A 16,980-nucleotide genomic window follows, 5' to 3' on the forward strand; every position below is an offset into this window, starting at 1 on the left:
CTCTTTTCTTGTTGGGATCTTCGGGCTTCAGGACTTTCTTCGGGTCTTGGGATGATACCGAGGCTTCGGAGGTACTTCTTTGCATGTAAATCGAGGTAATATGGGTGAGAGAGAAGAGATTTGGCAACCACAAACGGTTGCCCCTTCAAATCTATTTATAGGGATATTTTCTCATTTTCCACGTCGTGGGCTTGGTCGTCATTGCATGCGTCATCGTCCACTTGCTCTGTCATGCTCCAGAAGGCGTCAGAATCCATGCCACATCGTGGCCATTGTTTCCACATCGTGGTCTCTGACAGTTTTGGGGTTTCGCGCCCCGAACTTCGGAAATTCATAACTTTTGCATACGAACTCCGTTCTCGACGTTCTTTATATCGACGCGTAGGTAAAAACAAAATCTACAAATTTCATTTAGACTTTGTAGGCTAATTTTGATTTTTATTTTTAATATATTAATAATATACTATTTTTAGTAGGCCGGGACAGGAAAACTCCGTTAGAAATTCATAACTCCTTCATCTGACGTCCGTTTTCGACTGTCTTTTCATTGTTGGAATACTATCGATGAGATCTTCGATTCTCGTTTAGATTGTTTCGGCTAAATATCGCTCGATCTCATATTCGAACTTCGGGTTGTACACTGCTAAGCCGAAACTTCGAAAAATCATAATTTCCTCATACGAAGTCAGATTTGGACGTTCCTTTTATGCACACTCTCGGTTAACGTATTCTACGATATTCATTTAGATCGCTAAGGCCAAATATTGCTCTAACGTAAATTCACTATTTATGTCTCGCTGTGTTGTACCGGTTTTGCCACGAAACTTCGACAGGTCATAACTTCTTCGTTATAACTCGGATTTCGGCATTCTTTATATGTACGGAATCCTTGTAACATATACTACAACTTAGTTAAGATTATTCATCCTAAATAATCTTCTATCAAAAAGTCATTTTTGATACTTATCGTCTCTAAATTGACTAGCCCGGATCTACGGGCGTTACCATTATCTCCCCCTTAGGATGATTACGTCCCGAAATCATCAACGAAAATAGGACTTGTATAATGATTCCATACGCTATCTCTTCATCCTAGGTAATAACCATAACTTCTATGTTTCCTCGAAAGAGTATTTAACTCTATGGCTTTCTTGACCGCAGACGATGCCCAATCTTGCATCTGCTTATCGTACTATGTTGTACTTTCAATCGTAACCTTCAAGTTAACAAATAATTCCTTATTGTGGAATCCTTCTTTGTAATGTCTGTGTTTCTGGGCTTGCCATTTTTAGCAATGTAATAGTCTAGGTTAACCTTTGTAACTAAATTTGAAATAATAAAAATGTATTATTTGTGAATTATGTGAATTATGTGATTTATATGTTTATTTTCTTGATTTTTATAATTTAATGAATTAAGAATAAAATAAGCGTCAAAATTAAAGCGTGAGATAAGCCCGATATCTTTGCATAAAGTTGTAGTGGTCGAAACAAGGATTCCGGAGATATAAGGAATGCCAAAATCCGAGTTATAACGAAGAAGTTATGACCTGTCGAAGTTTCGCGACAGAACCGGCACGACGCCGAGTGACGTAAAATATGAATTTAAGATAGATCGATATTTAGCCTTAGCGATCTAAACGAAAGTCGTAGATTTCGTTAAACCGAGAGCGTGCATAAAAGGAACGCCCAAATCTGACTTCGTATGAGGAAGTTATGATTTTTCTAAGTTTCGACTTAGCAGTGTGTAGCCCAAATACTCGATTTGAGATCGAACGGTTTTTAGCCGAAACAATCTAAATAAGAATCGAAGATCTCGTTGTTAGTAGCGAAACGATGAAAAGATAGGCGAGAACGGACGTCGGACGAAGAAGTTATGATTTTATAACGAAGTTTTCCTGTCCGGGCCTTCTAAAAATAAATAATAAAAAATAAAGTCAAAGTTAGCCGACGGAGTCTAAACGAAAGTTGTAGAGCGTAGTCTCACCTACGCGTGGATATAAAGAACATCGAAAACGGAGCTCGTATGCGAAAGTCACGGAATTTAGAAGTTTGACGACTCAAATTACGCCCAACGTAATTTGAGTACGCCCCGCGTACTCAGGCGGATGCAAGTTGCCTGACCAATACTCGAGTGCCACAGATCGACGCATGCAGTGACGTCAAAGTACGCCCTGCGTAATTTGAGATTACGTCCCGCGTAATCCCAGACCCTCAGCCTATAAATAGAACTCGAAATCAACCATTTTCTCTTGTTCAAACTCTTCCCTCTCTCTAAGTTTTGCCTCGATTTGCGTGCCAATCATATCCCGAAGCCCCGGTATCATTCCCGAGCCCCGAAGCAAGATCCGAAGCTCCGAGGATCCCAAAGAGCATTATTCCCGAGCCGAAGCTCTGCCCGCGAGGAGTTCGATTTTGGTGAAGATCTTCCAGATCTATCGAAGTATACTACTTCTATAAGTCGTAGTGATGTCGGATCATCTTCTGATCAAGTGAGTGTGTAGTTACCTTCTTCCAACACATTATTATAAAGTATTTTATATAAAATACGTGCTATGTGTATATATTTTGTTGTTATATGTGTGAATGTATATTCACTCTCTTCTATCTCATAGATCTGAGTTATTCTCTATGAAATACGTGTTATGTGTGTGTGCCTCATCTGTTATGTGGAATATGTATAGATTAAAGCATGCTATACAGGTTTTAAACTATGTATAAAAATGTATATTTTTATCTACTAATATGTTGGGTAGAACATGGATAGATAGTTGGTGTGTAATAAACAGATGAGAGGCCTCAATGTTGTTTTGATTTAGTCATCTAGCGGAGTTTAGATGACGACCACAGACTTTTCTAGACAGTCCTGTGGAACACTAGCAGGCTCGCCACCTGTAGGTGTTAATGAACTTGGGTGTTCATTTGCTGTACTCCATCCCCCTCCACGGTTACCTTATTTGACATATATTGCCGGTAAACCTCCGAATGCATGTGTTGTCGCCCCGATGAAATATTCTTAGACTAGGTCCCTTGTGTTAGTTATTTTAGGGACATAAAGTGAGAATAACTGGAATGGGTAATTGGGTTATAGATGGTTGATGAAAAATTAATTTAATTATTTATTGTGGGTTGAAAACCCTATATGCTCACCAGGCTCCCAAGCCTGACCCACTCAGTTTCTTTGTATTACAGGAAGTGGCGCGAGGGCATAAGATGGATAATCATCAAGTTGTTTTTGTTTACAAGTCTGTATATGTATATATTTGTTGAATGACTTGTAATGTTTATCGTTTATGCTTTATGGTTTGTATCGGAACATGACATCCCGAGTTTTGGTTATATAATGAAAATACATTTCTTTATGAAATGCTTTGGTAAATATTATTTTATCATACTTTATTTTTGGGAACAAATTCCACATCTCTTTTAGAATCAAAAGGATTTACTCTGAAATTATTTTAAAAAGCATAAATGAAACCGGTCTTTTCTGGCCGTGATTTTGGGGATGTCACAGTTGGTATCAGAGCATTAGTTGAAGTGAACTAGGAATTTGTAGGATTTCTAGACTTAAACTTAGAATGCTAAGTGGAATTTTGAGATGTGTGTCTGTTGTGTTTTAGACTCGAGCACTAGTTTATTTTAGGAAAGTTGCCTAAAATGCTTTATGTGCTAAATGTTATATGTTGCCATATATGATATTATTTGTTCGGATCTATGGTCTGTTGCCGACCGGATCTAGAAACCTTATGTGTGTAGGATTCTAAGCGTACGTCTACGGTATTAGAACTAGCATGTAAACGTTTCGGAGTGGTAAGGAAGATTTGAATATCTATCATGATTGAGGATCTAATTTCACCTTATTCGGTGTGTAGATCAACATGGTGAGAACAAGAAGTGGAGTTGGAAATGCTGACGAAAACAGGAATCAACCACCAGTGATTGAACAAGTACCTGTCGTAGCAGCAGCACCTGAGCCAATAACCATGGCTGGTGTGCAAATGATGATTCAGAGGATGTTGGATCATCAGATGGATGAAACTAGACGGTTGCTTCAACAGAATCGTGAAGAACTGTCAATTCGTATGGAAGAGCCTGAATTAAATGAAGGGCATTCGGAAGGAGGAAACTTCAGTGGGTCTATTGGTCAAGCCAACCCACCGATAGTTAGGCAAAACAACCATGATGGAAGGAATGATGGAATGGGATGCAAGTACAAGGACTTTCTAACTTGCAAACCATCGACCTTCAATGGGAAGGAGGATCCGATTGGGTTTATGGATTGGATCTCCGAAATGGAGTTAGCCTTCATGACGTGTGGCTACAGAGGCAAGTTGCAGACTATCTATGTCGTGCGTCAGTTTCGAGGTGGAGCCGTTCGTTGGTGGAACACTCTAGGGAAGACCTTAAGCCCTAATGAGCCACTGCAATTGTCATGGGCAGAATTCTTGGCGCAGTTCAAGCGCAAGTTTTGTTCAGCTCATAATTTGTTGGAGTTGGAGAACAAGTTCTTGACATTGACGAAAGGCAGCATGTCAGTTGATGAATACACCAATAGCTTCACCGACAAGATGGAGTTTACCTTGCGTATTGTTCCAGACGAGTTGACAAAGGTGGACCGGTATGCGAAGGGACTCCCATGGGAGTACGAGGTGCCAGTACGTCAGGCACTTACTCTAGAGGCAGCTATCTGGGCTGCCAAGTCTGTTGAGAACATGATAAAGGGAAGAACCACCGTCAAGGTTGAGGTTGGTGAGAAAAGAAAGTTTGAGGGAACATCTGGTTCCGGTAAGAAGGGAAAATTTTCGAAATCTGATTCGAAAAAGTTTGGAGGAAAAGGAGGCGAAGCGAAGTGGTGTGATAAGTGTAAGAAAAAGCACTTTGGGAAATGTAGCGAGGATTTGACCTACTACAAGTGTGGAAAGGTTGGACATTTTGCCAATGAATGTCCGAACAACAAAAGGATGTGTTTTGGTTGCAATGAAGAGGGGCATATTTTGAAAGACTGTTCGAAGAAGAAGGAGGCAGCTAGGCCCAACATTCCACCAAAGCCGAAGGCGAGAGCCTTCCAGATGACACTTGAGGCTGCTAAAGATGAAGCTGATGTCGCTTCAGGTACCTTTCGCGTAAATGAATTACCTGCTCAAATTTTGTTTGATTCTGGAGCCAACTACTCCTTTATTTCGCATGAGTTTGGTAGAAAGCTAGCTTTGCCTGTTGATAGACTAGATGATGCTTTATTAGTCGAAGTAGCTAGTGGCAAGTTTGTACCTGTTAGCCATCGTATGAAAAACATCTTAATCGACCTTAATGGGAATAAGTTTCACGAGGAATTATTGCCCATCGAACTTAATGGTTTCGACATCGTGTTGGGAATGGATTGGCTTAGCGCCAATGATGCCGAAATTTTGTGCAAGAAGAAGATAGTTAAAGTAAACCCGCCTGGGAAGGATTCATTTATGGTGTATGGGGACAAACGCAGAGTGAATTCTGGAATCATTTCTCTAATGAAAGCCAGAAAGTGTTTGACCAAGGGATGTACATCATATTTAGCATTCGTGATCGATGCTAAGAAGGAAAAGAAGGTGATGCAGAGTATTCCAGTGGTGTGTGATTATCCGGAAGTATTTCCCGAAGATCTTCCTGGATTACCACCTGATAGACAAGTGGAGTTCAGAATAGACTTGCTACCAGCAACCACGCCAATAGCAAAAGCACCTTATCGATTAGCACCGACGGAGATGAAGGAGCTGATGATGCAACTTCAAGAGTTATTAGACAAAGGTTTCATTAGACCTAGTTCATCGCCCTGGGGAGCTCCGGTGTTATTTGTGAAGAAGAAAGATGGAAGTATGAGAATGTGCATCAATTACAGAGAGCTGAATAAGGCAACAATAAAGAATAGATATCCGTTGCCAAGGATTGATGACCTATTTGATCAATTGCAAGGTTCGAGCTATTTCTCGAAGATCGATCTAAGGTCAGGATATCATCAGCTGAAAGTAAGAGATCAAGATATCGAGAAGACTGCATTCAGAACTAGATATGGACACTACGAGTTCTTGGTTATGTCATTTGGACTAACCAATGCTCCGACAGCGTTCATGGATTTGATGAATAGGGTTTGTAACCCGTTCCTTGATAAATCCATGATAGTGTTCATAGACGACATTCTGATTTACTCGAAAAGCCAGGAGGAGCATGGAAGACACTTGCGAGAAGTGTTAGAAGTTTTGAAGAAGGAGAAACTGTATGCAAAGTTCTCCAAATGTGATTTTTGGATTCGTGAAGTCCAATTCTTGGGTCACGTGGTCAACCAAGAAGGGATAATGGTTGATCCAGCGAAGATTGAAGCTGTGATGAAGTGGGAACAACCGAAAAGTCCCACGGAGATTCGAAGCTTTTTAGGATTAGCCGGGTATTACCATAGGTTTATCCAAGGCTTTTCTTCGATCGCTAGTCCATTAACAGCTTTGACCCACAAAGGAGCTACTTATGCTCGGAGTGATAAGCATAAAGAAGCATTCGAGAAGCTAAAGAAGAAGCTATGTGAGGCACCGATACTTTCTCTACCCGATGGAGTTAAAGACTTCGCTGTTTATAGCGATGCGTCTGGGGTTGGATTGGGTTGTGTTTTGACCCAAAGAGAAAAGGTGATAGCATATGCGTCTCGACAGCTGAAAGAGCATGAAAAGAATTACCCGACTCATGATTTGGAGTTGGCAGCGGTAGTTTTCGCTCTGAAAATATGGAGGCATTACCTCTATGGCACGAAGTGCAAAATTTTCACTGATCATAAGAGTCTCCAATATCTCTTTAATCAGAAAGAATTGAATATAAGGCAACGACGCTGGCTAGAATTACTTAAAGACTACGACTGTGAGATACTTTACCACCCCGGTAAAGCTAATGTTGTTGCTGATGCTCTCAGTCGGAAATTCAATCTTGAAAGGAAAAGGCCAAGAGCGTTGAGAATTGAAGTTGTCTCGACAATTGTGAAGAGTATAAAGAAAGCTCAAGAGGAAGCTTCTGAGAAAAATGACCGAAAGGAGGAATGTTTGAGTAAAACGTTGGTGTTTGATACAAACGGTCATGGACTGAAGGTATTCCAAGATCGTATTTGGGTACCTAATTCAGGAGGAATTAGGGATCTTCTGATGGAAGAAGCTCACAAAACCATGTACTCAATTCATCCTGGTAGCACTAAAATGTATAGGGACCTGAAACCCTACTACTGGTGGCCGACGATGAAGCTTGATGTTGCAAAGTATGTGGCTGAGTGTGTGACTTGTGCGAGAGTCAAGACACAACATCAGAAACCTTACGGGAGTTTAGAACCATTGCTTGTGCCTATGGGTAAGTGGGAAGAAATTGCTATGGACTTTGTCACTAAACTGCCCAGAACAAAGAATGGTCACGATATGATTTGGGTGGTCGTTGATCGATTCACTAAGAGTGCGCATTTCATAGCGGCCAAGGAGAAATGGTCTATGGAGAAGCTTGCAAATTCTTACGTGAAGGAAAATGTGAGGCTTCACGGTGTTCCGTTAACGATTGTATCGGATCGTGACAGCCGTTTCTCCTCAAGGTTTTGGAAAAGTCTACAAGAGGAATTGGGTACCAAGTTATGTTTAAGCACAGCTTACCATCCGCAGACTGATGTTCAAAGTGAAAGAACGATACAAACACTTGAAGATATGCTGAGAGCATGTACCTTGGAATTCCTAGGTAATTGGGATGAACATTTACCTTTGGTAGAATTTTCCTATAATAATACTTTCCACTCGAGCATTAAGATGGCACCTTATCAAGCTTTGTATGGACAGAAGTGTCGTACGCCGTCTTGTTGGCTTGAGGCTGGGGAAAAGCAGTTTATGGGACCAGAGATGGTTCATCAAACTGCTGAAAAGTTGAAAATAATTAGGGAAAGAATGTTAGCAGCTCAAGATCGTCAAAAGAGTTATGCTGATAGAAAGCGAAAACCGATGACTTTTGACATTGGAGATTCGGTTTTGCTTAAAGTCTCGCCGTGGAAGGGACTTATAAGATTTGGTAAAAGGGGAAAGTTGAGTCCAAGGTTTATTGGACCTTTTAGAGTTCTTCAGAGAGTTGGTAACCAAGCTTACAAGCTCGAACTACCAGAAGAACTAACTGGAATTCATAACACTTTCCATGTGTGTTATTTGAGGAAGTTCGTGGGAGAAGTTCCCGATATGATTCCAATTTCTGAATTGAGAATTGATGAAAACAAGAGGTTAATTGAAGAACCAGAGGCAATCGTTGACCGGAAGACTAAGAAATTGCGACGTAAGATGGTTGAGTTAGTGCTTGTCCGATGGAAACACACGAATGGGTCGAATCTCACATGGGAGACGGAGAGCGACATGATGTGTCGCTATCCGCATTTGTCTGCTGTTGTGTGATTCCGGGGACAGAATCATTCCAAGGTGGAGAGAATTGTAACGCCTGTGTTTCTGGGCTTGCCATTTTTAGCAATGTAATAGTCTAGGTTAACCTTTGTAACTAAATTTGAAATAATAAAAATGTATTATTTGTGAATTATGTGAATTATGTGATTTACGTGTTTATTTTCTTGATTTTTATAATTTAATGAATTAAGAATAAAATAAACATCAAAATTAAAGCGTGAGATAAGCCCGATATCTTTGCATAAAGTTGTAGTGGTCGAAACAAGGATTCCGGAGATATAAAGAATGCCAAAATCCGAGTTATAACGAAGAAGTTATGACCTGTCGAAGTTTCGCGACAGAACCGGCACGACGCCGAGTGACGTAAAATATGAATTTAAGATAGAGCGATATTTAGCCTTAGCGATCTAAACAAAAGTCGTAGATTTCGTTAAACCGAGAGCGTGCATAAAAGGAACGCCCAAATCTGACTTCGTATGAGGAAGTTATGATTTTTCTAAGTTTTGACTTAGCAGTGTGTAGCCCAAATACTCGATTTGAGATCGAACGGTTTTTAGCCGAAACAATCTAAATAAGAATCGAAGATCTCGTTGTTAGTAGCGAAACGATGAAAAGATAGGCGAGAACGGACGTCGGACGAAGAAGTTATGATTTTATAACGAAGTTTTCCTGTCCGGGCCTTCTAAAAATAAATAATAAAAAATAAAGTCAAAGTTAGCCGACGGAGTCTAAACGAAAGTTGTAGTGCGTAGTCTCACCTACGCGTGGATATAAAGAACATCGAAAACGGAGCTCGTATGCGAAAGTCACGGAATTTAGAAGTTTGACGACTCAAATTACGCCCAACGTAATTTGAGTACGCCCCGCGTACTCAGGCGGATGCAAGTTGCCTGACCAATACTCGAGTGCCACAGATCGACGCATGCAGTGACGTCAAAGTACGCCCTGCGTAATTTGAGATTACGTCCCGCGTAATCCCAGACCCTCAGCCTATAAATAGAACTCGAAATCAACCATTTTCTCTTGTTCAAACTCTTCCCTCTCTCTAAGTTTTGCCTCGATTTGCGTGCCAATCATATCCCGAAGCCCCGGTATCATTCCCGAGCCCCGAAGCAAGATCCGAAGCTCCGAGGATCCCAAAGAGCGTTATTCCCGAGCCGAAGCTCTGCCCGCGAGGAGTTCGATTTTGGTGAAGATCTTCCAGATCTATCGAAGTATACTACTTCTATAAGTCGTAGTGATGTCGGATCATCTTCTGATCAAGTGAGTGTGTAGTTACCTTCTTCCAACACATTATTATAAAGTATTTTATATAAAATACATGCTATGTGTATATATTTTGTTGTTATATGTGTGAATGTATATTCACTCTCTTCTATCTCATAGATCTGAGTTATTCTCTATGAAATACGTGTTATGTGTGTGTGCCTCATCTGTTATGTGGAATATGTATAGATTAAAGCATGCTATACAGGTTTTAAACTATGTATAAAAATGTATATTTTTATCTACTAATATGTTGGGTAGAACATGGGTAGATAGTTGGTGTGTAATAAACAGATGAGAGGCCTCGATGTTGTTTTGATTTAGTCATCTAGCGGAGTTTAGATGACGACCACAGACTTTTCTAGACAGTCCTGTGGAACACTAGCAGGCTCGCCACCTGTAGGTGTTAATGAACTTGGGTGTTCATTCGCTGTACTCCATCCCCCCCACGGTTGCCTTATTTGACATATATTGCCGATAAACCCCCGAATGCATGTGTTGTCGCCCCGATGAAATATTCTTAGACTAGGTCCCTTGTGTTAGTTATTTTAGGGACATAAAGTGAGAATAACGGGAATGGGTAATTAGGTTATAGTTGGTTGATGAAAAATTAATTTAATTATTTATTGTGGGTTGAAAACCCTATATGCTCACCAGGCTCCCAAGCCTGACCCACTCAGTTTCTTTGTATTACAGGAAGTGGCGCGAGGGCATAAGATGGATAATCATCAAGTTGTTTTTGTTTACAAGTCTGTATATGTATATATTTGTTGAATGACTTGTAATGTTTATCGTTTATGCTTTATGGTCTGTATCGGAACATGACATCCCGAGTTTTGGTTATATAATGAAAATACATTTCTTTATGAAATGCTTTGGTAAATATTATTTTATCATACTTTATTTTTGGGAACAAATTCCGCATCTCTTTTAAAATCAAAAGGATTTACTCTGAAATTATTTTAAAAAGCATAAATGAAACCGGTCTTTTCTGGCCGTGATTTTAGGGATGTCACATTCTTCTTCTTAGGATAAATACTTTCCTTTATCTATTGTAACAGACCGATGAGTCGTGCTCTATTGACCTCTCATCGCACGATGCGACGCTTAGACTCGGTCTTTTCAAAGTTAAATTCCAGAATGGAATATTCCTTCCTTCATATTCTAATGTGATATAATCACATTTCAACATGTAACATTTCTACTTGCAAACTTCTTTCAACAACGAGCGTGATACTATCGATCGAATTAATTTCAACCTTCTGACTTAAGTCGGATGTTACATCTAACTTGGTCCTCTAGACCACGTAACATACTCATCGCAGTCGAACTCAAATTTATATGACCACTAGGGTCGGAATAACAACCATCTCACTAGTCATTACCGAAACAAGGGTAATAACATACTCGAATAAAACGGAATCGATCACTAGCTTCTTGGTAACCTTGTGACTTTCTCTGATCCAAGTGTGAGTCCTGTGCTTCCGGTAGTATATGCATCTACTACCTTTCACACCTACTCATACTTGTCCCAAGTATTGTCTCGTAGTCGATCCAAGTCACCATACAAGAAAATCACACAATCATTCAACACATCATATACCAAAACTGGGGTTTATATTATTTCTTGAAACGATTACACAAAGGTTCAAGTTCACCCTACACTACGCCTATAATAGGCTACACTTCGTGATACAGACTTTATATATAGATATGAAGTCTTCATCCTTTAATCCTCGCGTTTGATTTCTGCTTCATCGAGGATCATGTGGAATGCCTTTGGCTTTGCTGGTTCATTCTTCTTTGGGAAATCTCTAGAAAAGTGCCTTTCTTCATTACATCCGTAGCATACCTTCTTGGCGGATGTGCACTTGTTGGCGTAAAGGCCTTTCTTTCCACACATGTAGCAAGTCACCTCTTCGTCGCATCTCTCATAATTCTTCAGCGGTACCTTTGGCTTCGTATCTTCTTCCCTCTTTCGACAATCCTGCTTGAAGTGCCCCGCCTCATTACATTCGTAACATACCCTTTCGATGAATGTACATTCGTTGGCGTAATGCCCATGCTTTCCAAACTTAAAACATGTCACCTCCTCGCCACAATTCCCAGGGTTTTTCTTTTTGCATTTCCCGCACCATTTCTCCTTACTTCCTTTTTTGCTAGACTTCGAGAACATGTTGCTTTTGTTGGGCCTCGAAGACTCCTCAAATTTCCTCTTTTTTCCAATTTCAACCTTGTTGGTGGTCCTGTCGTTGATCATTTCTTCAGATGACTTAGCAACCTAGATAGTTGCCTCAAGAGTAGGTGCCTGGCATACTGGCACACTAAGTTCGTCCTTACTTTGTTGAAGTAAACACCTCGTTTCTTTCATCTGTTGATCCAACATCATCCGCACCATTGCGTAGACTCCTGCCATCGTGATTGGCTCGAGTACAACTGTTACTTCTGGTGCACTCCTAATCCCTTGTGGCTCGGGCTGCGGGTTATCATTTCCTAATCCGCTTTGCATGCTTGACATTTCGATCTATACACCAAATTGGGCGAATTCAGATCCTTATCCACGATAGATGTTTAAATCATCCTTATCACTTCGAAATGTTTACATGCTAGTCCTAATATCGTAGTCATACGCTTAGAATCCTAAACACATAAGGTTTCCAGGTCCGGTCGGCAACAGACCATGGATCCAAACAAATGATAGCATCAATATAGCTAACACACAAAATATTTAGCACATAAAAGCATTTTAGGCCTTATTCCTAAAATAAACCAGTGCTTGTGCCAATTTAGGTGTACTACCTAACATATTTTAGACACACTCCTCACGATCATTACTTAGCATTCCAAGTTTAAGTCTAGAAATTTCCTACAAATTCCTAGTTCGCTTAAACTAATGCTCTGATACCAACTGTGACATCCCCAATTTCAGAGCTAGAAAAGACTGATTTTTTTATGCTTTGTTTTTAAAAATCAGAGTAATCTTTCAAAGAAAACGGTTGCGGAATTTATTCCCAAAACAAAATATGATAAGAATTTATCAAAGCATTTCTTAAAGAAATGTATTTTCATTATATAACAAAATCTCGGGATGTCATGTTCCGATACAGACACATAAGCATAAACTGAACATACATTTATTTACACTAGTGATTTATATCTCCTTTAATCACTCGGTGAAATATGTCTTCGTATTGATACCTGTGATACAAAGAAAACTGAGTGGGTCAGGCTTGGGAGCCTGGTGAGCATATAGGGTTTTCAACCCACAATGTTATATCATATATATATATATATATATATATATATATATATATATATATATATATATATATATATATATATACATATATAGAACTCACAAACTTATATAATTTCACCATATAAAAACAACTCTTATCCTACCCCATCGATCCCCACAACGACACGATCTAACTCTCGTATCTAAAATTTTCCTCTTTACCTGATCCCTAATCACGGATCTAAAACAAATCTCTTCACCTGATCCATATTCCCGGATCTAAAACTAACCTCTTGGTCTCATCCATACTCCCGGATCTAAAACTGTGCCCAATCCATACTCCCGGACTAGGGACAATTTACTATACCTAAATCCTGATCTGATGCATACTCCCGGATATAATAACAATTTTATCTTGTTTATTGACAATATCATTCTCGAGATCCTCTCGCAATACATGTCAATGGGTTTCTAGAGTACACTGATGAACACATCGTTCAAAAACACCTACAAGTTGCGAGCCTGCTAGTGTTCCACTGGCTGTCTAGAATAGTCAGTGGTTGTCATCCCTACTCTGCTGAATGATGGGGGCCATCGATTGGGTAAAGGTTTCACTCATTTTCCACTTGTCACCTTCATCTCAAGATCTATATCACCTCTTGTCTCATTATCCAACTATCCTTTTATCACATACCAACTATCTCATCTACCCATGTTCTACCCAACATATTTGTAGATATAAAATACATATACAGTTTAACTCATTTAAAAACTATATAAAACATCCATTCCACACTCATCTCAAATAAACAACAATATATAAACACATAGCACGTATTTCATAACAAATACTTCATATTTATGTGTTAGAATAAAGTGACTACACACTCACACAAAACATATACTTAATACATTCAAACAATACTTGTATTAAAATCGCATTATGAAAGGGACTATACACTCACTTGATCAGAAGATGATCGGGCATCACTACGGGTTGTAGATGTAGTATTCTTCAGTGAAACTGTGATGTCTTCACACACCGGAATTCGAGTTCAATGATAACGAGGTAGATTATACTATAGACAATGATAACATTGAATTTCAAAAATGTTAGTATATGATAAAAAAAATTAATAACCTAGATTAATTCTTTGAAACTTTTTAAAATTTTTCTTTTATGCAGAACAATCTCATGTTACACATGATTATGTCTCTCCTGGTGGATCATCGTATTGGATTCCTGTTGTTTCAGACAACATCAAACCTAAAATCAATTCAATTTTTGATTCATATACAGCAACATTATCAATGTATTACAATTATTCATCATTAGCAGGTTTTGATGTCAGGCTTGGACCATTTAGAACAACCGAATCTTGCATTACCACACAACGACATTTGCTATGCAATCGGGAAAGTAAACCAACAACCGCTAAAGTGGATACTTTGGACCCTCAGCATAATAAGATTCAAAGAAGGAAAGACTCATTTAGGTGCGCATGCAAAGCAAAAATTGTTGTTATTCTACTACATGGTACTAATAAATATAATGTTGCTGAATTTGTTGAACAACATAATCATATGTTGTTTGGTAAGGACAATACGTTTTTGTCTCGTACAAAGAGGAAACTTGATTATTCACAGGAGATGTTTATTCATAACTTGTCAAAGCAAAATATTGGTCCATAGCTATGCTTGATAACAACCATGTATGCCTGTAAGTTTTATATTAACATATCATGATTAATATTCTAAAAAAATCAATGTTCCAAATAGATCAATAACTATAAATCAAGTCATTCAATTTAAATCAGCCACATCTGCATTTATGTTTTATATTAAACTATCATTTTTTACAATTCTGAAAGAAATATTGTTCTCAATTCTTAGTGAATTTATAGCTTACCTCCTCGTCACCATAATCCATCATCATCCCGTCCAACATATCATCTTCATCAACCATTCCATCATCATCACCAATATCCTCAAAGTTTTCCAGTAACTGCCTACCAAACCCCCCATCACTAATCTCCATATTCTCTATTTTTTCAAGTAAAGAACCAATAACATTTCTAACAAACGGTAACCTTTTCACTATCTTCAAACCCGTGAACTTCATTCTATATACATACACCAGCTACATAAAAAAAAAGATTAAACTTCATTAAGTAATTCATTATACATATTACTGTCATAAAATAAAGTAAATATTTAATATACACAACAATATTACTATCAAAACTAGTATAGGTCCACTATAATAGCATGTCTTATCATCTCTTCTCCATAGTTGTTTTCTGCTTACCAAACAATCTAGGATATACTTGCACCAATCAATTTTAGAGAAGTCCTTTACCAAGACCAACTTATTCACAACATTAATTTGATTTGTACCACTCAAAGTTGATTCAGCAAATGTGTTAATGCAAAGGGTCAGGAAATTCAGCCTAAACATAAGATTGTCTTGCTTTGTGTTTTTGATCCTTTTCAGGTATTCTTCACCATTGAAACCTTTTTCTTTTGTATTGGACTTTCCATTCTTGCAGAACTTCATTATCCTTATCACAACTACTCAACCTCAGAATGTCTTCCCCTGCATTTGGTAAACCCAACATCTCATGCACTGTGTCTTTCGTAATTGTTATGACCATATTTTCTAGAACTAGAAGGCTACTATCTGGATCATACTGATCTAACATATAGTAGTTAAGTAAACCCGGAGTAGTGTCTATGTCAATATGAAGAAGTGAACCAAATCCCATTGACACAATCCCATTTTTCTGTGCGGGTGACATTACTTTCACAGTTGAACTTATCCTTCCAGGAGTCATCCTAGTTGCAAGTCTTCTATAACCTTCTGGATGGTCCTTGCTTATTTTTCTGACCTTCCCCTCCATTGTTTTGATTTTATCATTTTCATGTTCTACTTTTCCTTTCTTTCTTTTTGGACTTTTCTTTGAATGTGCATCTTGCACCACCTTTTTCCTTTCTACAACATTTTCCTTATCTTCCATATTCACACCAATATTAGCCTTTTCATTGTTTTTCTTTAACCCACTAATTCTCTCTATAAAAATCTCATTTAAACCTCTTGGTTTTTTCCTTTCACCACTTGCATCCGACGATTTCTTCTTGTCCTTAACAGGTGTATTTCTATCAGAACCCTTCCTTTTCAGACTTCTAACACTTATGTTGTCAATTTGTATTGTGTCTTTCTTATCTTTGTTAAAATATGTTATATCACAAAAAAAACAATTACTAATCGTATAATACAACTTCAATATAATAATAAACTCTATATTATCCATATCAGAAACATATAGTTGAACTCATTAATTACAGGCACTTACTATCTAACTTGTCTTACCACATTCAACATTGTTGTTTCATTGTTCTGATTTTGAAGTTTTTTTCCTCTGTTTCTTTGTTTTGCTTGATCCAACAATATTCATATCATTTTGTCCACTTCCGCCACCTTCTGCTTCATTAATTAACAATTAATACATATTGGCTATCAACATTTTCTAAAATTATTGTTGTTTTCCTTCATAAATAAAAAAAAAAAAATTTAATCTACCTGTACGTTGAGTACTGATATTCTCTTTAATGGGTGTTGATCTGGTATGGTAGTTCCTTCTAACCTTTGTTTGGCTTGAAGTATCAACATTAATTGGGACTGGATCAGCTTCTGCAACAACTAATGAAATGAATGATTAACGTTGGTTAATAATAGTTTTCAAAGTAACCAACCATAGTTCATTACTTATAAAAACTAAAAGTATTATACAACTTTTCATTCTGTAAGCATGAAACACAAATCCAAAACATGTTTCTACAAGAATTAAAACCACATATTAAAAAAAAATTCATCAAACTTCTCAGTAATAAAAACATACACATTTACTTAATAGCAATCTCCATATTAAACAGTCACATTCCAATCTGTATGACCCCAATATACACTTACTTCTGTTACAATTAAGTAAGCATGTACATACATACCCTAACAATGATTCTATTAGAATTTTAATTTTTAGGACAACATTTT

At 38.2% G+C, this 16,980-nt stretch overlaps 2 protein-coding genes across 2 annotated transcripts; one reads left to right on the top strand and one right to left on the bottom strand.

Moving 5' to 3' along the window:
• Positions 1-11,420: 11,420 nt before the first annotated feature.
• LOC111902174 (zinc finger protein GIS2-like) lies at positions 11,421-11,951 on the bottom strand. Its single transcript, XM_023898037.1, has one exon. The coding sequence runs from the start codon at positions 11,949-11,951 to the stop codon at positions 11,421-11,423; it is 531 nt and encodes a 176-aa protein (XP_023753805.1).
• A 2,066-nt stretch (positions 11,952-14,017) lies between these two features.
• On the top strand, positions 14,018-14,621 carry LOC111902173 (uncharacterized). Its single transcript, XM_023898035.1, has 2 exons — positions 14,018-14,045; positions 14,116-14,621. The coding sequence occupies exons 1-2, from the start codon at positions 14,018-14,020 to the stop codon at positions 14,619-14,621; spliced, it is 534 nt and encodes a 177-aa protein (XP_023753803.1).
• Positions 14,622-16,980: the final 2,359 nt, after the last annotated feature.

This window comes from Lactuca sativa, chromosome 4 (genome assembly GCF_002870075.4).
Source record: "Lactuca sativa cultivar Salinas chromosome 4, Lsat_Salinas_v11, whole genome shotgun sequence".
NCBI lineage: Eukaryota > Viridiplantae > Streptophyta > Magnoliopsida > Asterales > Asteraceae > Lactuca > Lactuca sativa.

What these genes read in the sequence shown, in the direction of transcription:
- LOC111902173 (XM_023898035.1), top strand. Translation starts at nt 14,018, where the DNA reads ATGATAACATTGAATTTCAAAAATGTTA. An exon ending in ATTGAATTTCAAAAATGTTA is followed by an intron (nt 14,046 to 14,115) that starts GTATATGATAAA and finishes TCTTTTATGCAG; the next exon opens with AACAATCTCATGTTACACAT.
- LOC111902174 (XM_023898037.1), bottom strand. Translation starts at nt 11,951, where the DNA reads ATGATCAACGACAGGACCACCAACAAGGTTGAAATTGGAAAAAAGAGG.